Source organism: Trachinotus anak, unplaced genomic scaffold, assembly GCF_046630095.1.
Source record: "Trachinotus anak isolate AG129_WGS33_773 ecotype Australia unplaced genomic scaffold, CSIRO_AGI_Tana_v1 ptg000019l, whole genome shotgun sequence".
In the NCBI taxonomy this organism is placed as follows: Eukaryota; Metazoa; Chordata; class Actinopteri; order Carangiformes; family Carangidae; genus Trachinotus; species Trachinotus anak.
Window position 1 is genome coordinate 9,211,839 of NW_027273870.1, and position 21,926 is coordinate 9,233,764.

General features: G+C 41.8%; 1 protein-coding gene across 1 annotated transcript; it reads left to right on the forward strand.

Moving 5' to 3' along the window:
- Positions 1 to 954: 954 nt before the first annotated feature.
- naa15b (N-alpha-acetyltransferase 15, NatA auxiliary subunit b) lies at positions 955 to 20,281 on the forward strand. The gene is made up of 20 exons (XM_071503400.1): positions 955 to 1,180; positions 6,390 to 6,474; positions 6,565 to 6,669; positions 8,191 to 8,348; positions 9,012 to 9,146; positions 10,610 to 10,763; positions 11,166 to 11,285; positions 11,390 to 11,485; positions 11,711 to 11,817; positions 12,008 to 12,080; positions 12,269 to 12,438; positions 12,553 to 12,705; positions 13,757 to 13,885; positions 13,986 to 14,199; positions 14,316 to 14,509; positions 14,600 to 14,708; positions 14,834 to 14,932; positions 15,174 to 15,317; positions 16,703 to 16,800; positions 17,833 to 20,281. Exons 1-20 carry the CDS (start codon positions 1,127 to 1,129, stop codon positions 18,028 to 18,030), a joined length of 2,595 nt encoding a protein of 864 aa, XP_071359501.1. The 5' UTR covers positions 955 to 1,126; the 3' UTR covers positions 18,031 to 20,281.
- The last annotated feature ends 1,645 nt before the right edge of the window (positions 20,282 to 21,926 follow it).

Sequence of the window (21,926 nt, forward strand, 5' to 3'; positions counted from 1 at the left end):
GTAGTCATATGTATTTTGTGTAATGTGCCTTTAGTGATAGGGTAAAAAGGACTGTATGTGGTGTCAAAGGATGGGAGTCGTGAAGTTAGGCAAATGGAGAAATGCTGCTGTGTAGGCTAATAGCTTAATTAACATGCCTGACAATAGCTTCACTAAACTAATCTTAAATTGGGATTGTTCAAATACCATGGGTAAGTGAACTTGCAGTTACTAACTTGGGTTAACAGTATATTTTCAGAAACAAGTTGCCTTGCGGTGTTGGTTATCCTAAATATCTTCTATTTGGACATCATGATGAAAAATGGTCAGAAGAAATATTAAGCAAACAAAAGACAGAAAATATTGTGCTCTTAAACACATTAACCATCCTAAGAAATACATCACCCAGAGCGCAAAATCTTTTTTGTGCTCTGTTAAGGTCTGTGATTCTGCCTTTGGCTGTGCAAACCGGAGGACGGTGTCTCCTGTGTGATTTAATGAGGTTGAGAGTGAAATGCATCTCATATTCTACTGTCCCTTTGACTGTTATCTCCAAGTTAAGCTTCCACTGAAAATGTCTGCCGGGTATCCCTGTCTGTTTGCACGTATGGAGTACAGTACATGTTAACATATGTGACAGTTGACATGGCTCAATTTTTGTTAAATGCCTACCATCAATGTATAAAATGTTTAATTTGTTACGTTTATATTTGATATGTTTTGGACACATGTACACAGTGTATTGGCTTCCTTACCTTTTTGTCTTATCTTACCTCTTAAGGTAATCTATCTTCATGTTCTGTATCATGTGGGCTGTGCACCTTTAGGTGTATGATATTTTGAGGACAAGGAATGGGTAGAATTCAAAACATTTTTTTTAAATGTCTTTAAACATGGTGGGGGGGATCTTTGTTACAATCCTCGCAGTTGTATTACGTACAAATATGCCGCCGCCATTTTGAAAAGTCTTGGAGCTTCCGTCCCCACGTGAGGAGGAAGTGAGCGCGGAGAGAAAACGGAGCAATCGAGCGGAGCATCTGAAGCAGGCGAGCCAGGGCCATCACTCAGCTCTACTCGTCTGGACTATCCGGGCTAACTTTAGCTACATGTGCTGAGGTCGAGGAGGAAACTGATCTCAACCGCAACAATGCCGACAGTTACTTTACCGCCGAAAGAGAACGCTCTCTTCAAGAGGATTCTGGTGAGTTGGTCGTTAAAGAGCTGCTTAACGACAGCTGCAGTTAATACAGACAAGTGACGGGCGGAAAGGTCCGTCGGCGGCTCGCCGAGTGTCAGTGTAGCTCTCCGGTGTTAGCGTTAGCCTCGGCTGGTTAGCAAAATGGCATCATTGAATGGGTTAACTAGCCCGGCCCTGATATGCGCTGTCACTGTAACGTAAAGCTAAAATGGTTGTTCATGGCTTGTGTGGTGATTCGGGCACATGTTTTCATATTGATTAAAACACTGCGCTTCTGAAAAAAACAAATGTTGGTGCCGATTTATCTAGCCGCGCTTAGCTAGTTAGTTAAGACAGGCCTCACCGCCTGTCAAACACAACAACCAATAACTTAGCGTTAATGCTAGGTCCCACGATGGCTAACGCGCTAGCCTGTGCAACAATCGTGCATGGTGTTAAGTCAGCTTCTCAAGATGCTTTTATAAATATTGCGGTATTTGTTTTGTTGTTAGTTGATTGCAAAACAGGTGTCTGTACCGTTATATAACTGCACGTTTAATTTGTGCCAGCCATGTTAACGTACCACCCGAGCTCAGCCTACTGGCTGGCCGTTTGACGTTAGCTAATCGGCTAACGCTAGCCAACTAGATATCTTAGGTTAGCAGACTTTAGGTAATTGTCAGTTTGAATCTGTGTGTGTGGGACCTCGGCCTGCACACATTACAATCGCCGGTCTGGGTTAGAGTAGGTCAAACTTGCAGCGCATGTATGAGGACGAGAGGAAATTAGGGGAGGACCGGTGTGATTGTGTCAGCAAATCTGTGTCTGCTTCAGGCCTGCTTTTGCTCTGGCAGCTAGCAACCCACCCATCATCCATCCATCCCTCTCTTCCGTGTTGGAGTCCTTGTGTCGGCCCGCTGTTTGCTATCTGCACACAGTTTGATGTAGGTCAGAGGAATGGTTGAACAGGTGCGGATTAAGTGTAGTTCTTATTTTTGCAGTGTGACAGTAACTGAACTGTCTATGAACTCAGCGTAGCTTTTACTGCAAACAAGCCTCCCTCTTCTGCTGCCATGCTTGTAGTTGCCGATGTGTTGGTAACCATCTCTGCATGGACATCCAGCTCTGTACTTTCCAGGAACTGTGTGTATAATGTTGGCAGTGAGTAGTTTATAGTCGCCGACTGGTTTAGATAAACATCACTTGTTTTGAAATTCATTTCCAAAAGAGAGGGGGGGGGGGGGATTGGCTTTGCAGGGAGTTGGTGGATGTTTATCAACATTTTGGCAGGGGAATGACATTCTGTTGCTCTACCTCTGGCTGTGAAAACAGACCTGTGACGTGCACTTAATCTTGAAAAGTTAGACCCTGCTTTTGCTGCATACCTCAGCTATTGCTTTCCGTCTTTAACTGTTGTTGGATTGCACTGTGCAATCCATGTGTTGGATTGAAATTGTGTTTTTCAGATCTCACATTCGATGTTTGTAGAATTTACAAAAAAAAAAAACAACCCAAACTTATTATGGTACATTTTCTGTAAAATGTTGTGCTGAATTTGTGCCAAAACTACAGTTGAGTAACTTGGTGAATAATGGTTGATGGGAAGATCTTTTGCATTGACAATAATGTTGACACCACCATACTTAGTACACTTAATACCAAATTATTTGATTTGGGGACTCCACTGCTTTGTTTTTTTCCAGTGGTACTCCAAGTTAAACAGTCCTGGTAGTTTCACTTTCTGCATGAGCATCTTCATGAGTTTAAGGAATTTGCAGAGAGTGCTGTATTATCAGAGTTAAGTGCATCAAACTGCTTCCGATGAATATAATTTAAAGTTGAGCTTTAGGTCTTGTTTCCAGATAAGAAGTCTGAATTAATTTCATATGGTGGAGATTGTTGTTGTGTGATTAAAATAACTGCCATTAACCTTTCTCTAGTGGGGATGTGATATGAGACTTGAAACATTTTTCTCCCTGACTGTAGTTGAAAGGCGACCACACCCCTCTTTATTTTTTGCTTTCCCAGACCGGGTGCCCAAATGCATTATTAGAAGTTGGCAGTTTTCCAACTTCTGGTTGGCAGTGGAGTTGGATGAGTTTCCATTTTGTTCATTCAGGCACAGAAGGGACACTTTTCCTTACTGTTAGGCTAACATAAAGTTGGACTTAGATGTCATTAAAATAGCAATTTTAAACAACTCCTCATTATAGTCTTGTTTTTATATGAGAACATCCCTGTTGTATATCAGTCTGCAGGGGAACACACTGCATCCAACCGAGTGCTGCTAATTGCTCCTTAATTTGCATCAAGAAATACTAAAACTGTTACAACAAGTAAAAAACCCAACTCTGATGTTCACTTAACGCTCATGTAGACATAAGAGAAAACTGTTGCTTCCTGATAACTCTTGAGAATTGTAAAATCCTGACTCAAAAGCTGTCTGTAGTGTCTCGACATATGATAAGCCTGGATGGATGTATTTCTTCAAAGTGAGCTTCCAGGTATTTCATTTAATTTTACTGATACCTGTAGCAAGACGCCCACACTAAAGCCCTTCATTTTTTGCTCAGTGCTCCTTTTTTGTCCTTTTTTGAAGTGGTTTGCCCAGGGCTGTCTGGACGTATTATGAGTAGGGTTAAGGTTTCTGATAATTTAAATATTTAGACAAGTGCTGCATAATAAGAGTCTGAGAAGCATGAATGCCGTAACTTAGCTAAAACCCAACCACAACAATGTCACTACCTCCCTTCCAACATGTCATGAATGTGGCATCAGCACTTTGGAGAAATCTTTGAAATGTTTTAACTAAATCTAACGTTTGCCCCTACGGCTCCTTGCAGCGAGCCCTGCAGCTTAGAGCCACTGCTCTGACACATTCTCTCTGTAACTCAGGGGGCTGAGTTATTTTGGGTGAGGTAGAGGACATGCTGGATAAGCACAGCAGCTGGTGTTAATGTTGCTAAATTTACATTAAATGTGCAGTACAGTATCTGTGACTGTGGAGTAGCATCAGTATACTTGCATAATGCACGTGCGACTCTTTGAACAGTCATTTGTGGTCGACACTGCTGACAGCACATTGTCTATTGTTGCCATTGTCAGATTGTGGTAAAAGTAAAGGATGTTTGGATGATGAAGACTTTGGTTGGGTTACTCTCTATTACAACTGTCTGAAGTAGAGATGCACTCATTGCAACTTCCTTGGCCTATTCCAATTTTCCTTTCTAAGAACTATAATTGACAGATGCACTAGTGTTTCTTTAATGGTCAATTCAGTTATATGTTCATGATAAAACATTGACTATCGATTACAAAAATCACGTGACTGCTTTCTGATGGAGAGTGGTAAAACTCTTACTTTTCATACTGCTCATCAGCAATTAATAAATATTATTATTGATGGCCATTGTCCAAGGCACAGCAGCAGTGCAGCAAGCTTCTTCTTCACTCATTGGTGAAGAGCTTCCACACCCACAGCATGTTCTTTGTGTGTGTGTAGCTGCATCTGTGCTGTTGTGGTGCATGAGTGTAAATGAGTGGCACAGAATCATATATGTGAGAATGATGAGCTGGTCACTGGTCATGGCCAATCAAGCTGAAAACCCTCTGACTCCGATTACCAGTGTTTGATCAGTGCATGTACTTCTTTGCCAATATATTTCTTTCTTCCACAGAAATATAATACCCTTTATTTAAAGTAAAAAAGCAACATAACTCAAATAACCTCACATCATTTAGTGATTTGTTTAAGGTTTGGAATGGGAATTGCAGGTTATGTAACTGAGTTTTTCCAAATGTAATCAGACCATACAATTCTTGATCTTTGACTGTTAATGCTACATTAGACATATTTTACTGGTATGTGCTGCTTGAATTTAATAGGCTGGCATGGGTTAGGGGAGGCCTTATGCATTCTTGGCATTATTTCTCTAAATGTTAATGACAGTGAAGCCACAGATCATCCACTCCACTCACACTGTGAAATTGACTGGCTCATGTTAAATACCATCTTTTCTCTGTGGGATTACCAGTGAAGAAAAAAACATAATTTCCAATGCAGTTGTTTTGTTTATTTTTCCATAGAGCAGCAAGGATTATTAACCAAGACTCAATGCAAAGCTGAGACCTTGTGCATGCTGTTTAGTATGGTGATTATAGAATAAATTTCAGTAATTATGTACTGAGGTGGGCAAAAATATTTTCACTTGTTTAGTAACAAGTTTGGTGTAATAGTTTGTTATAGTTCCTTTAGTTCCCTTTGATTCTGTATGTGGAGAGAAATTGTTAGTAAATAAGATGCTGGTGACAAGGTTGTGCCATTGATGCTGACATTATGGCTGGCTGTGTGTGTGCACATCTCTCAATGTGTGTCCATGCACCACTGAGCAGAACACACTTTTGTTTCAAATTGTCCTTTATATACACAGTTCAGGTAGAGTGCCATATGTAGATAAAGCAACTGAAGGGACATATTTTCTATGTCCTTTCGCCCCTCGTCAGAGTTAATGGTGTAATCCTTCACTTAGCTCAATGGTGAATTACTTGTAATTTCATAACCGACCTTGGTAGTCGGTGGTGGGACAGCAGAGTGTCATCTGCCAGCTTAACTCTCTGTCTCTCTCACACAGACACACACACACAGTATCTCCCCAGACAGTCAGTCAACAGCTTAAAAACAGAGGTGGTGTACTGTTTGGGCAAACCTAAATATAACTTGAGGGTAAAAGGATGGTAATCTCCTAAAGTAGTTTAATACTGTGTGTGTCTTTAAAAAGGAATGTTTCAACATTAAGCTTGGTTCTGTGCAATAGTATTTTTAAATGTTGAATATGGGCTCATTCTTGAACTGCATTGTGCATTGTAATGCTCTGTTGTGTTAATGCCAGAGCTGGTCGCCTTGCACCAACATTAACCCACTCTGAATTTGTGACCACAACTTTTAAGTGCTGACTTCCTAAGAATTTGTTGTTGCTTGTTTTTTAAGGTCACTTAATGTGGTTGATATATGCTTTAAGGTACTGCCAGTGTGGATCACAAATAAGAGGAATAAAGAGACAAATCACACAATTTCACAGTTTTTGTTTATGTAGAAGAATAAAGTGGATCCTGCTAATCCATGCTAGTTATGAGTTGTGGGCTCTAGAATGATTGTTCCACTTCCTCTGTCTCTCTGAATTATTACTTGTTTTCTCTTGGCATAATGTGACTTGTCTCTCCTTCTTTTTGACAGCGATGTTACGAACACAAACAGTACAGAAACGGGCTCAAGTTCTGCAAACAAATCTTGTCCAACCCCAAGTTTGCAGAGCATGGAGGTAAGCAGCAGAGGTGTAGATGTATGGAATATAGATCCTCTTCATCCAATGTGTCCCTCACTGTCTCCTGTCCCCTTGTCTCCCTTTCAGAGACCCTGGCGATGAAGGGCTTGACCCTGAACTGTCTGGGGAAAAAGGAGGAGGCCTACGACCTGGTGAGAAGAGGCCTGCGCAACGACCTCAGGAGCCATGTCTGTATCCTTACATGGTGATTTCAGACACACAGTTTTTGCGTGCTGGTGGCATATCTCAGAGATATGCTCTGAGTTAAGTTGTTATCACTGATTTTCTGCAGTGTCTCTTGTAAAATGTGTGTGTGTGTGAGAGATGCCACAGGACCCTGAGTTGCCACACATTGTGTAGAGGAGCTCTTGTCTCTGAGGAGCACAGTCAGCACATCCTCCCTCTGTTAGTCTGCTTCTCCTCTGTCCGTCTCTGACTTCCAGGCCAGAGAGAAATCTGTGCACATTTCCAGAGATAAGTGTCATATCAGCCTAAGCCCTGACTAAAGTCAACACATCTCAGAGCAGACACACTATCTTCTTAGCTTCACCAGTCCTTTGTTATCTTGAGTCTGTGGCAAAAACCTGTTTATTTAGTGTGCATTCTAGGAGATGTATGCTGATGTATGAAGTACTTTGTTTTAATGAGCACGGGCTTGAACATGAATCACAGGTGAAGCCTGTGAGGAGCAGTTGTCAAAAACATGACTTTCTGACCATTAACATTAGCGGACTGTGAGTTCATGTTTTTCCTCTCAGTCTTACATATGTTTTAGGTTTTCTTTATGCACAGTTGTAACAACAGAATCTGCACATCTATCTGCGTCTCTGCTCTCATTTCTCATTAGTGACAGTTTTTCATTCATCTTTGGTGAATTCAGGAAGCATCTCTGTGATAGAGGTGTGTTGTTTGTCACTGTGTGTTAGGTTATTGTCATGAATTTCTGTGTATGTATAATCTTCTTCTCATTTTCTCTTCTATTTGTATTGACGTGCTACAATTTTCTGCGATGCCAGACAAAGTAAAATTTATTTCAAATTGAAGTTAGCAGCGATCTTGAACATGTGTGTTGAGTCAATTCAGGGGTGTAGTTTATCAATTTTGTTAGTTATTTATTATATTTTTAAAATTAAAGTTTAGGCCTTTAACAGTGAATTGTTTGCAGACTGAGTTGTAGTTTTACATTTTGGCGCCACTTAAATGACTGACCTGTCGATTGAAATATTTTCCCTGTGTTGTTCTGAAACAGTCATTACAGACAATAGAAAGGTCCCACATGGAATACCTGCTAGATCAACATACAAAAAGGTGGCACTTTTTTTATTTTGTTGTTGTTATATTGAAAGCTAATTTGAAAAAGAAGGACCACCATGTTGCCAGGAGGGTTGATAAAAAAAAACAAAAACAAAAACAAAAAAAAAAACAAATGATGAAATTATAAGCGATTTAAAAAAAGTCAGTCTTTAATATCATTGACTATAGTTTTGTGCTTTTTTTTTTTTTTTTTTTTTTTTTTTTTAAGTATAGGTTCAAGAACCATTTAGGCACTAACGATGCCAAACTCTATTCAATACACAACCTGAACGTATGTTGACACAACTTTAAAGACATCAAATCAAACCCCAACCATTTCCTCCCCTTTTAATATCAGTTTGATCACATCAGATTCTATGAACCGGCTCTGTATGTTCCTTAACTTCCCATGCGTCCCAGGCTGGCACGTTTACGGTCTACTGCAGCGCTCGGATAAGAAGTATGATGAGGCCATCAAGTGTTACCGCAATGCTCTGAAGTGGGACAAGGACAACCTGCAGATCCTTCGAGACCTGTCCCTGCTTCAGATCCAGATGAGAGACCTGGAGGGCTACAGGGTGAGGATTCACAGAGGGTGCATGGGTTGTATCTGGTTGCATAATAATTCTGCTTTGGATCAGCATAATGGACGAAAAAAAAAGTGAGAGGCAGATTTAAGCAATATGGCAACTTTTCATTTTAATACAAGAACAAAATGGGTTTCAACAATTTGTGGCGAAAGAACTTTCCTGAGTACACACACTCCCATCTGTCGCTCTGCCTGGTCCAGGGCGCAGTATGGCGCTGGTTTGGAGAGGACGCAGTGTATCAGCAGGCAGATATCAGGTTGCAGTCAGTCTTCACAATGTAGAACAGCTCTCTTGGGACACAGCCTGGGATTTAGATGCTTATTTAGTGCAAGGTACGAAATGGCAAGATGAAAGTCTGGTTAAAAGGATTAAAAATATGGATGGGAGATGGAAGAGGGTGGGGCTCTGAGTCAGAGAGTATTAGGTGTTTTTTTGTTTTATTTCCCCCCAGTTCTCTCCGAGCCACCTAGCAACATCCTGGTGTCAAAACCATGAATCAGCAAAATTGCTCTTCTCCACTTTTTGTTGCCAACCGTTGCCTCTTCATCTTCCCAGCTACACACCACATTTTGAAGTTGAATCTTTTTTCCTCAATGTTGATTCTGAGGTTCAGCATGGCTGAATAAACCTGTGTTCATTTTTTTTCCATAGGAGACACGGTACCAGCTGTTGCAGCTGCGTCCAGCCCAGCGGGCGTCCTGGATTGGCTACGCCATTGCTTATCACCTCCTGGAGGACTATGAGATGGCTGCAAAGATCATTGAGGAGTTCAGGAAAACACAACAGGTTCGACACAGTTAGAGATTAGCACTTATAGAAAGTCTGTCCTTTTCATCCTTTTGTAGAAAAGGTCAGATGTTGTATCAGAACTCAGTAACTACCTTAACAAAAGGGCCATAAAGGTATTTTGAAGAGTAACACACTGCAGTGAAAGATGACTGATAGAATTGCTCACAGTTCTTGTCATGTTGTACGTGTCTGAATTATTGATTGATTAATCAGAGTTGTAGTGCCAGCTTTGTGGCCATTCAGTCTTTCTCTTAAATATGGGTGATGTCTCTGTCGCCTCTGCATCGGTCAGAACCACAGTAGAGCTCTCTCTCACTCCCTCTCTCGCTCTCTCGTCCTTTCTCTCTCTCTCTCTCTCTCTCTCTCTCTCTCTCTCTCTCCCTGGTGTGATGCTGATAAGACCAGTCTGCTTCCTGCCTTTGTATCAACTTAGTGATTCAACAAGCTGGTGTAAAAAAAACTAAACAAATACACATATACTTGAAGTATGATGCTGAGGTTCCTGAGCAGCAAATATACAGAAGTCCACCCAGTGGCTCCAGTCATTTCTTACTGTTGCTTGTCTTATACACAATGTTAATGACACTGAAGCCACTTTCAGACATATATCCCTTTGAATTAATCTAATGGCAATTAAACATTTTCTCTTAATAAGCATCCTGGTCACTTACACATGAAAGTCACAACAGCAATCTGATGAGGTCGGAACTAGTAACATTTTCATATCACTCTCACCATGGGATGTGATGATACCAGAAGTTTGGTAGTTGGTACCAGTACCAATGAAATTCCATGATTCTCGATACTAAATATGATCACAGCAAAAACGGACAACAACAGAGGCTGCTGCACACACAGTGCGCTAACACACACATAGTTGTGCATGCACACAAACACATACCTCCACATAGTCAGTGTGCAAGCAGCAGTTTAAATTGATTAATGAGATGACAGATCAATGGTGTGAAAATATTCATCATTATATTTTAACACACCGAACATTATTGACTGCGACCTGCTAATGTTGTCAGCTTAACAAGCTAATGTTAGCCTTCATGAGTGTTGTGTGTGGATGCCAGACATCGCAATTCACAAACAGAAACATTTCAGGACGTGGGCATGTTGGTGACATGTTGTTGATATAAAGTTAACAGCTGAAACTCACTCACCCTGAACTCTGCACAGATCTGGATGCCTGCCTTTGAGCTGCGTAGATAAGTTTGAGGTGTTTCCTCCTTTGATATGTACTGTGAAAATAAAAGAATAAACTCCATCAGTGCTGCAGCCAGGACTTGCTGCTGTCTCACTCACAATGAAGCCAGAGGGAACATTTACATAAAAGTCACCTGTCTGCACGACACACAGCCGTTACTTTAACAGATAAATGGATCCAGTAATGTTACATATTCCATGTCTGAAAAGGGCTTAACATCTCTCCCTCCCTTGTGTTGGTTGTCCAGACGTCTCCAGACAAAGTTGACTACGAGTACAGCGAACTGCTGCTGTACCAGAACCAGGTCCTGAGGGAGGCAGGCCTGTACAAGGAGGCCCTTGAGCATCTGTCCAACTATGAGAAGCAGATCTGTGACAAACTGGCAGTGGAGGAGACACGAGGTCGGTCATTGTGCTTCATATACACTCTCTTAATGTCACACTGAAGCCAGAGCCTGTTAAACTCCTTGTTTTCAATAGGTGGCTCAACATGCCCCTGGTATTTGAGAGTAAAATGTGTATGTACTTAGTAAGTAATCACAGTTCAGAGACCCTGGAATATGATTAAGCAGAAGTTGATGGCTTTTGTACACAATGTGTGATAGCTTTACTCTTTGCTCTTTAAGTCTAGTTACTCTGTACTCGCTGCGTTGTACTAAGATAATGTTGATACTGGGCTGAGGTTTTTTTAATTGATGAAATTCATTTTAGGTTTGGTTTGTTGGTTGAATCCAAGCAGCTTCTAACAAGCTACATGTTAGCATGTGCTCAGACACTAGAGCTCCTCTTCTCATGCCTCTGTAGGAGAGCTGCTGTTGAAGCTGGAGCGTCTGGAGGAAGCAACAGAAGTCTACCGTCGTCTGCAAGAGAGGAACCCAGAGAACTGGTCCTATTACCACGGCCTGGAGAATGCCCTAAAACCAAGTAAGACACTTTTCTTCCTAGTGTCATCTTCTCATCACTGACCGTTGAAATATCTACAAAAGCCACAGCTGTCAACACCGTACTGACTTTTCATGCTCTTTCAGGCAGTGTTGAGGAGAGACACAAGATCTATGAGGATGCCTGGGAGAAGTTTCCCAAAGGATTGGTTCCTCGTCGACTGCCCCTAAACTTCCTCTCTGGTGTGACCAACAATACATCTCCTCTTGGCTAAACTTCACTTTAACTTTCACTCCATGTTGTCAGAACATAATGTCAAACTTGTAGCTTTGTTCATCTTTATAATAAGTTTTTATTTCACTTTTTCTTGTTTATTCCTCGATTTAAAAAAAAAAAAAAAAAAAAAAAAATCATCTAACTCTTGCTGAAGGTTTATGATCCGTCCGTCTCACCTTGTTTGTCTGCAGGTGAGAAGTTCAGAGAGTGTCTGGATAGGTATCTGAGGATGAACTTCAGTAAAGGCTGTCCACCTGTCTTCACCACGCTCAAATCACTGTACAACGACAAAGAAAAGGTGACAGCACTGCTGCTAGAGACGTCTGCTGACTGATCTAAATCACACTGACACTTTGTCCTCACTTCAGCTAACATGATGCACTGAAGGAAGAGAGGTCAAACCGAAGGAAAGATACTAACTCTGAAATATTCCTTTACTTCCTGCTGCAGCTGAGTTAATGAAATTTGTCCTCTGTCTTTTTCCATAGGTGGCAATAATAGAGGAGTTGGTGGTTAGCTATGAAACCTCATTAAAAAGCAGTAGGATGTTCAGCCAGAACGGTGAGGAGAACATTTTAAATTCAGGATGATGATGAATTTATTTATAATATTGTGTTACTGCTCACATGTAGTGTAATTTGCATCTTTTAATTTCCTGAACCAATTGTTATCATGAGTTAAACTGCTGTAGTGTTTTGTTTACAACCCTGAAAGCATTAACTTACAGAATCTGCTTTGCACTGTCACAGATGATGGGAAGGAGGAGCCACCGACCACGTTGCTGTGGGTGCAGTACTTCCTGGCACAGCACTACGACATGATTGGCCAGCAGACACTGGCTTTAGAATACATCAACGCAGCCATTGAGAGCACGCCTACGCTCATTGAACTCTTCCTTATCAAAGCCAAGATTTACAAGGTAACATACCCTGCACATTTGTGTATTTGTTTACTGCTGCGTATGTTACTGAGGAGCGTGTCTCAGTTGCCATCTTGTGTCATGGCTGTTGTATTGACCTTTTCTCTCCCACAGCATGCTGGGAACATCAGAGAGGCAGCTCAGTGGATGGATGAGGCCCAGGCTCTGGACACCGCTGACAGATTCATCAACTCCAAGTGTGCCAAGTACATGCTGAAGGCTGGCATGATCAAGGAGGCTGAGGAAATGTGCTCCAAGTTCACACGGGTGAGAAAACTCTGTGTGACTGTACACACAAGTACACACTGACAGCTGACAAGCTGAGGAAGACTTCTGAAAACAACAGTCATGGGTGTATTTCCTGCTCAGTCGGTTCATGAAGGACTAACAACAGCCTTTAGAAGTCTAAATAACTGAGGGCGGAGTTTTTCACTAATTATTGACTTGTGGCTGATTCAGACAGGATAACGCACACAGAATGACTTATGCATTCTGTAACAGAGTAACGCATTTATAATGTATACTATTATATTTCTGACTTAATACTGTTATTGACAAGAAGACACCAGGTAAAAAGAGCTTCAGTGTTCAGGTGCATGTAGTGTGTGTTTTAAGTAACATAAATGGTGTCTCTGTTTCTGTGTGGGCAGGAACTGGAGGCTGAGATGAGTAAAACAAAACAGGTTCTCAATATAATTTAATCTAAATAACACGAAGACAGGATGTAACACTTCTTTGAACATGGGTTTCATACACTAGAAGACACTTGTGATGGGGGTCGGTGGTCTAATTTGTGTCAGTTTAGGGTCCTTGATGCCAGAAAGTTGGAGAACCACTGAAATACAATGTAGTAGTAATAAAAAATATAGTAGTGACTGTTTTTAAGCTTAAAACATTGCCCTTGTAAGATAAATGTCCACTAAACATAATCTGTGCTACCTCAATGTATCAGAAAAAAGCTTGTTTGTTTTTTTTATTTAAATGGATTTCATATGTAGAGAGATGTCATTATTGGTACTGAATTCTGTTGTTCACATTGTGTTGTGTAACAAAAACCTCTAAGTTTTGAAAGCATCTATCACGTTCTCCTCCTAAAACCCCACTTATCTCTTGATTCCTTCAATAAAAGAAGAAGCAAACTAGTTCACATACAGGCTGAACCTTAACAAGCTTGGTCATGAGTGTCAGTATTATTCTAGACATAAATAATAACAACAGCTTGGTAATAAATGTCAAAATAACTAGTTGACATACTGACCACGTCCTTGTTTGTCATTGACTTTGCTCATTGATATGTTTTTGCTTTGTGTTTGTCCAGGAGGGAGCATCAGCGGTGGAGAATCTGAATGAGATGCAGTGTATGTGGTTCCAGACGGAGTGTGCACTCGCCTACAAGGGTATGAACAAGTTTGGAGAGGCCCTGAAGAAGTGCCACGAGATTGAAAGGGTGAGTACTTCCCATCAGTCCTCAGTGCTCCTTAACCACACACTTAGTCTTTTTATGTGTTTATCACATCCTTTATTTTTGACAACTTTCTTCTCATCAGCATTTTGTGGAGATCACAGACGATCAGTTTGATTTCCACACCTACTGCATGAGGAAGATGACGCTACGCTCCTACGTGGACCTACTGAAGCTGGAGGATGTGCTCCGGATGCATCCATTCTACTACAAGGCTGCCATCACCGCCATCCAGATCTACCTGAGTCTCCATGACAACCCCCTGACTGATGACAGCAAGGAGCTGCAGGCCGACACTGGTGAGAGGACAGGGAGTCAGGATAGAGGAGTGTTTGAAGTGCTCTGCTGGACAAAGACAATTAGAAATTAGATTGTTGAGTCATCATTAACGCTGCTCATCACTTCTTTTCCCTAGCAAATCTCTCGGACAAAGAGCTGAAGAAGCTTAGGAACAAGCAGCGGAGAGCCCAGAAGAAGGCTCAGCTGGAGGAGGAGAAGAAGAATGCCGAGAAGGAGAAGCAGCTAAAGAACCAGAAGAAGAAGAAGGAAGATGACGATGAGGAGATCGGAGGGCCCAAAGAGGAGCTTGTTCCAGACAAACTGGTCAAGGTTAGTGTTGGAAAGCTCAAGAGCTGAATCCTGTTGTTCCTGTTCCTGTTGAAAGTTTCTTTAAGTTCCTTTTATTTGTTGCTGTTGCAGGTAGAAAATCCACTGGAAGAAGCCATCAAGTTCCTGATGCCTCTCAAACACCTGGTCAAAGACAAAATTGACACACACCTACTGGCTTTTGAGATCTACTTCAGGAAAGGTTGGAATGCATACACTCATTTTAATGTCACTTCACTGACCTCTCTTCTTTTCCTCTGTGCTGATTTTATGTTCATTTCTTTGGTTTCTCCTAAACACATTTACAGTATTCTATTATCCTTTCAGAAAAATACCTGTTGATGCTCCAGTCAGTGAAGAGAGCGCTGGCCATTGACCCAGACCACCCATGGCTACACCAGTGTCTAGTACGCTTCTTTAAAGGAGGTAAGACACAGGTTGATCATTAATGCCACAGTGACTCCAGACGTAGTGAATCTGCTGTTGTACATTTTTGTTGGTTTTTAACACAACTTTCTACTTTTATTCCTAAGTCCTTTGTCTTGTTAACTTATTACCCACCACCTCTCGTCTTTTTTCCTACGCCATCCTCGTTGTCTTTGTTGTCTACACTACTCCCACCGTCTTTTCCTTCTCTGCCTCATTCTCCTCTCCTCCCTTCTTTCAGTCTCGGAGAGCAAGGAGCTGCCGGAGGTGGTCAGGACGGTGCTGAAGCAGGAGATCACCCGACTGTTTGGAGACAGCAATGCTAAGAGCTTCAACCAGGCCTACCTCACCAAGCACTCCAACTCCATACCACACCGACTGGCTGGTAGGCCTCACACACACACGCACACGCACACACAGACATGCACACACTGTTTGCCAGATAAAAAGAATTGAGCGCATATTATGGCCTTACACTATATGGAGGTGAATCATGGCCCACCTTTCTGTTTACAGCCTGTTGGTGTAGAACAGCTGTCACAGTGTCATGATGGAGACCTCCCAAAACTTGTGTTTCAAAGAGAGATGATCTAAACAGACAAAAGAAATGCAGTGGTCCCACATGGTCGAAATTACTCACCTTTAAACCTTTGTTTTAATGTGGTGTGTGTTTATTTCAGAGCTCGTAACTAGGCTGTAGTGTTTAGATGTTAAGTATTTAGTGAGTGAGGATGAAAGCAGAAGACTCCTCCTCAAGTGTACAGGTGTGATTGCTTTTTGTTGACTGGTGATCATGTGATGTCTCCTTTTTAAAGGGAGCTCTCTTCTGTCTCAGGCTCAGAGGAAGGCTTCATACTGAAACACAGCTGCAGATTCATCAGCCTCTGATAGTAAATAAATATAAATCTAAAAGATCAATAAATGAGTTCATTCTTTTTGCTGTGGAAAGCTGCCTTTTTCCTGACTTATTCTGGAGGATCTAGACACTGGTTTTTGCCTGAGTCTGTCTGTCCATCCTACTCTCAGTAATACCTTGATCAAACCTCTTCAAATTTGGCACAAACCTTTATTAGGCAGCAAGGATAAAGTGATAAGAATTTGAGGGTCAAAGGTCACCGTAACCTCAGAAAACTCACAAAACACATTTTGGCCATAACTCTACCTACCAACTACTCATTAAATTCACTAAATTCATACACTAATTATGACACAATTTTATTCAAATGTCTATAAGGAAAAAAATATGTGATAACATCCTGAAATCATAATGTTCTGCAAAAACACCTCTGTCCATTATTCAATGCTTTAACTCAGGAAGAGAGGTTTTGACCATATTTCCTGCAGCTTGGCTGGTTGACAAAGACATACAACTGCAAGGCAGCAATTCTAGGTGTGCAGGAGAAGCACACCTCTTTCCTCTTATTAACTTATTGTTCCATTGTTCCTATTTTTTTTTTTTTTTTTTTTTTGAGCTCCCTCTTGAGCTGCCCATCAGCAAACCTTCATACAACACTGAGGTTCCTCCACAACACTGATTACATAAATTAGTGTCACACCACCTCTGTCTGGTTCACAAAGGACACTTTTTCAAACATTTTCTCAAAATAACCTCAGACTTTCAGATACCAAAAACTAAATCCAACTTATCCAAGTTTTATTTCTATTTTTTTTTTTTTAGTTTTTGAAAATGTTGGATTTCACTCTCACACACACACGCACACATACACTTTTTCCCTCTGACTCACAGACACTCTTCTCTCCTTCCTGCAGCTGCTAAGATGATGGTGTATCTGGACTCATCGACAGAAACAAAAGCAGCGGAGCTGGCCACTGCACTAGATGAGTCGCTCAGCAACAGATCTGTACAGGTGTGTGTTCATGGAGTTATGCTAAATGAAAACTTCTTTTGCTGAGAGTTAGATGAAAAGATTGATGCCACTCTCACACATAGGGATGGGTATCATTAAAATTTTAATAGTATTACTACTTCTACTACTTTAACGGTACTCATATCTGTACTTTTTCTAAATTTTTAAGAGAAAAAAAGAACAAATCAAGAACAGGATTAACATTGCTTTATTTTATCATGTACTCAGTTAACATTCATTAATAGCAAACTTCAACAGCATTGTTTTAAACAAATCAAACACTTGGGCAGTGTTTTTACTGTGCAGTAGTAGCCGTGTGTGTGTGTGTGTGTGTGTGTGTGTGTGTGTGTGTGTGTGTGTGTGTGTGTGTGTGTGTGTGTGTGTGTGTGTGTGTGTGTGTGTGTGTGTGTGTGTGTGTGTGTGTGTGTGTGTGTGTGTGTGTGTGTGTGTGTGTGTGTGTGTGTGTGTGTGTGTGTGTGTGTACTGCATGGTGCCTCAGTGAGTGACACAGCTGCCCCCACCCCTCACACACACAGACACAGAAAGAGAGAGAGATATGCAGTTGAACTTCTACATTGGGAAACAGTGAAAATGCATCACAGAAAAGTTGGTGAATGAGTGAGAGAACTTTTATGTAGCAATAACAAACAGGAAATCTATTTTCTTAATTTCTCAAGTACCAAGAGCAGAACAGAAAACGTTGGAGCTTCTTGATACTTCGCTCTTTAAAAATGTAATACTGTGTTTCGGTACCCATCCCTGCTCATATCTGTGTGTAAAGTAGCTGGAGAAAAGTATAACCTCCCTCTAATACAGACATTTTTTTTTCTTTTTTTTAATATACACTTTGTTTTAGCCACGCTAGCGGTTTATCCTGTTTCCAGTCTTCATGCTAAGCTAAGCTAACAAGCTGCTGAATTCAGCTGCAACAGTAAAGTGTATATTTTACTGTGGATGACTATGGAGAAAATAAAGGTGGACTATGAAGAAAAACAAACCCCTGAATTTCTATGCTACCCCTCCCCCCCTCAGATCTGCACGGAGGTCCTGGAGTGTCTTCGGAGCGGTGTCCTGGGCGACTGTAAGGAGCGTGTGGAGGCGTACCGCGCCGAGTGCCACAAGCTTTACCCCTACACGTTAGCTTTCATGCCCCCTGGATACGAGGAGAACACCAAGATCGCCAACGGAGATGTTTCCACGGAAACGGAGGAGCTAGCCAATGAGATGTGAGCATGACAGAACAACAGCGGATAAGAAAAGGAATTGGGCCGAGCACGGAGCCTTGTGGTACGCCTGGCAGCCATTTTGTAGAGCCAAACACAGGAAGCAGAAATGGGTGTTTTGTTCTTTGGCTCATCTTAATTGGGTCTGACCTGGCATGGCTTGGCTCTCTCCCATATGGTGAAAATCAGGACTGTGTGTGTGTTGAGGGCATGTGTGTTTGAGTGTGTGTGTGTGTGTGTGAGTGCATGTGTGCAGTTGTGTATATTAGTGGGAAAGGGGGGGAAAAGAGGGAGATAACAGAATGGCCATTTTACTTTTTTAATCGAGCTGACAACCATGCTGAATATGAAAATAAACAATAGTTAATGGCAAACTGTTGGGATAACTGTGACACGGACTGTCGGTTTCCTCAGATGATCAGTAGCGGTAACAGCAACCACTTGGGTTTGACTCAGTGCTGCTTCGACTCACGCCTGTCGCATACTGTGTTCCCTTATTTTAAAAGAAAAGCTAATTTAAATGAAAATAGGACACGACTGTCACTGGGGAAGGGAGACTGAGCTGAGTGGATCTGATCCCTGACAGATCTGTAGGAAGCTGAGAAGGAAGAGTTATTGAGGACCTAAAGTAGAAACAGAGGACATCCAGTGACCACAGGTGTATCTGTGTCTGCTGTAACGCTCCAGTAAACCGCAGATCTACATGTGGCAGTGCAGTGGAGTGTGTGAGGAAGGCCCGATCTCTGCGGGGGCCTCAGCCCAGAGAAAGTGGAGAGAGCGCCCTCACGTGAACAGTTTGTTGCTCAGACTGTGCTTCCCTCATTGTTCCTGGTTCAACATGGGAATATGTAATCCTGTCTGTTTATTATGGAGCACCTTGTAGCACAGAATAAAGGTTGTGTGTTGTGCTCCGTTTCAAATACACTGCTACTCTTAACCTTTTTACATAGTTCTGAGAGAGTTGGATAGATCTAAGCAATACCATAGACACCTTCCTGTCCTTAATGGATCCATGACACTCTTACTGATGATGGTTACACCGAGCCCCCTTGGCAGAGTCACTTGTGTTGCTGCTGTTGTCACTGTTAGAAATGGTTTTATCCGCATTAACACAGAGACTCTGACAGTCGAAGTGGAAACGAGTACATCTTATTTCAGAGGGCTCTTCTCTGCTAATGAATATGGCTCCTCTAAAGGTCAGAGTTCAGCATCAAAACCTGTTGCCCAACGATGACAGAAGTGAAAATGTTACAAAGCGAGTAAAAAAAAAAAAAAAAAAAAACATCTGGAATTTATTTTACTTCTTCTGTTCTCCCTTTTTTCCCAATAATTTCTTTTCTTACCCTTTTTCCTCTAATTTGGGATCTAATGTGAAAGATGAAATCTGAGATGGTGATGTATGATATCTCTGGAATTTTGTATTAAAACCAAATGAAAGAAAACAGCTGACTTCTTTGCATCTGTGTATGTGTAGCCACTGTTCCCCTCACTGAGCTGCTGGAGTTGTGAAAGGGAAAGTTGGCATGGATCAGTTTAGACTCACACATTTGGTCCTCAGATGTAGCCACTGTATATAAAATACATTAAGTTTATTAGTTCAAAGGTTTTGTATTTACAACCAACTCAAAGACGGAGCTGAAACAACCTAAGTGTATTACTATTTTTCTCAAATTTCCTTCTAATATATAAAAAAAAAAAAATCCAAAGGTGATTTTTTTTTTTTTCTTTTTTCCTTTTAAATTACCCACGTTTTCAGTTTCTGTACAACAAATTCTAGGATGAAGACAAAGATCAGTTGTGTAACTGGCCTCCAGAGAAACAGTTTAGCACTTGACTTTGCTACCTGTTCTATTGTCCCCTCTGCGCACACACTAATTCATAACATGGTTTTTTGAGGCCCAATTGTAAAGCTTATTTTTGTCACATTGTTAAGTACATGCATGGCCTGAAAATGCAAAGTTCCTTTCATATTTTGCTCTTTTGTTTTGTTAGAATGACATCTTCTGGCATGTTTAACAACAGAGTTTGTAATGGACCGTTCCTTCTCTGAGTCCGACCGGGTCTGAGGACTAAGGTATAGTTGCAGGTTTCAGTAAACTGGAATTGTACCAAATACTCCGTTAAAGCACAGATGAAATCTGCTGTTATCTGTTCAGACTGGGTCTCTGGGCTTCCCGCTGTGATGTTTTGTATCAACACTGGCATAGATCCCAAATGTTAATAAAAAAAATCCAGATATGGATCATTGTTACAACAGATGCTCTTTGACTGTTCATCCTTTGTGAAAAACTATTCTCAACATGTGCATAAAAAAAAAAAAAAAGCTTGTGTGTTACCTGAAATGAAGACTCTGCACTCTGAAGTAAAAATGTATCAGTCAATGTGTCAGAGGAGAGCAACATCCACAGGTCCCGCAGACTGTAGAGTGCGTTTACCAACAGGAGGCGGCGCAGGGGAGAGGGTGAGGAGAGACGCTGTGGCGATGACTGAAACAATCTTTGCAAAGTTTAAATCAGTCTGTCTTTCAGCCACTAACGGGTAGAAACACAAAAACACGGGTTCCACATGTAAAAGTAAAACACAAAACACTTGTATTAGAATGAATGTTTTCAGATTAACCAATCATGTTCCTCTGTCTAGAAGGCTGCTCGTCATTGGTCGACCCTCCACCCACAGACTCCTGCCGTCGCCATACTGTCAGATGGCACGCAGAGAGAGGGAGCTGGCCTGTGGCGGGTCTGCCTTCCTCCCCCTGTCGTCCGCGGTGGCCAGCGCTGGAGGAGGTCTCCTGGGAGCTTGGGGTTGGAGGAGCTGTACAGCAGCTCCAACAGAAAGCGTTTCAAGTATTTTTGTTTACACCAATGGCGCAGAACCGTGTGCTTTAGATAAAAACGATGGGAATGCAGCGAATTTAGCAGCACCTATGTCCGTGTCTCAGCATCTGCCTCTGTGTTCATGCCAGAGGTGTGGTGTACTTTGTTTTAGCGGGAACACTGTGGTTTGGCACACAGCCAACACTGAGCTATTCCTGAAAGGAATTCTGTCTCATACCAACAGGATGTAATTTGCTCGTTTACCTGCTGCTGCAGCTGCTGCCGCCTCTGGTAATGAGCAAGACTTGCGTCCGTACATGTCCGCGCATGCGTACAGAGCGTGCAATATCCTAAAAGATGCCAGAACAGCTTGACGAGCTCCAGCCGGTATCAGCCGTGAGTCGGTGGGACTCGGGCATGGCGCGCCGACTGACGGCCGCCTCAGAGGCGCTGTCTCCCACCTGCAGGCAGCTGTCACCGGACCGAGGGTCCAGGGCTGCGGTGCCTGCGGCTGAATGTGAGTGTCAGGAATGTTGCTGTGGTTCATGTGCGGATGTTGTTTCTTACTGGATGTTCTGCTGCTCAGCACACAGACCACGATTTGAACTGATTTCTGATTTGAATGTATTTTTGATCAGGTCAGATTTTCGATTTTCAGTTGTTGATTTGGATTTTTTTTTTTTTTTTGTTTGATGTAATTTTGATTAGATTCATGCTTGGTTTAGGTCTGCATATGGACGGTAGGGACATGACCCTACCAATATTTTGTGATAACAGAATTATCCCTACCAATATTTGAGTGAACTTGTTTGCACCATGTTTGGAGTGAAGCCATTAGGTGATTCTGATGTACCCTCCCAGAGGCTATGTCTCCAAGACAACTGATTTAGGCATCACTCCCTCTGGCCAAGATGCTGTGAAAATCATAATCATTGCATCCTCCTGTCAACATCTTCAGGTCAGTCACTGCAGCAGTCCTTGCAGCTTTGTAATGGTTATGTGCACATAGAGTACTTCAGGTGACGGACAACAACAACGTCACAAGATTTTAAAGTTTCTGGTTTCTGTGCAACGTCATGACAGGGGTGCA

What these genes read in the sequence shown, in the direction of transcription:
- naa15b (XM_071503400.1), top strand. Translation starts at nt 1,127, where the DNA reads ATGCCGACAGTTACTTTACCGCCGAAAGAGAACGCTCTCTTCAAGAGG. An exon ending in CTCTCTTCAAGAGGATTCTG is followed by an intron (nt 1,181 to 6,389) that starts GTGAGTTGGTCG and finishes TCTTTTTGACAG; the next exon opens with CGATGTTACGAACACAAACA. An exon ending in GGAGCTGCAGGCCGACACTG is followed by an intron (nt 14,200 to 14,315) that starts GTGAGAGGACAG and finishes TCTTTTCCCTAG; the next exon opens with CAAATCTCTCGGACAAAGAG.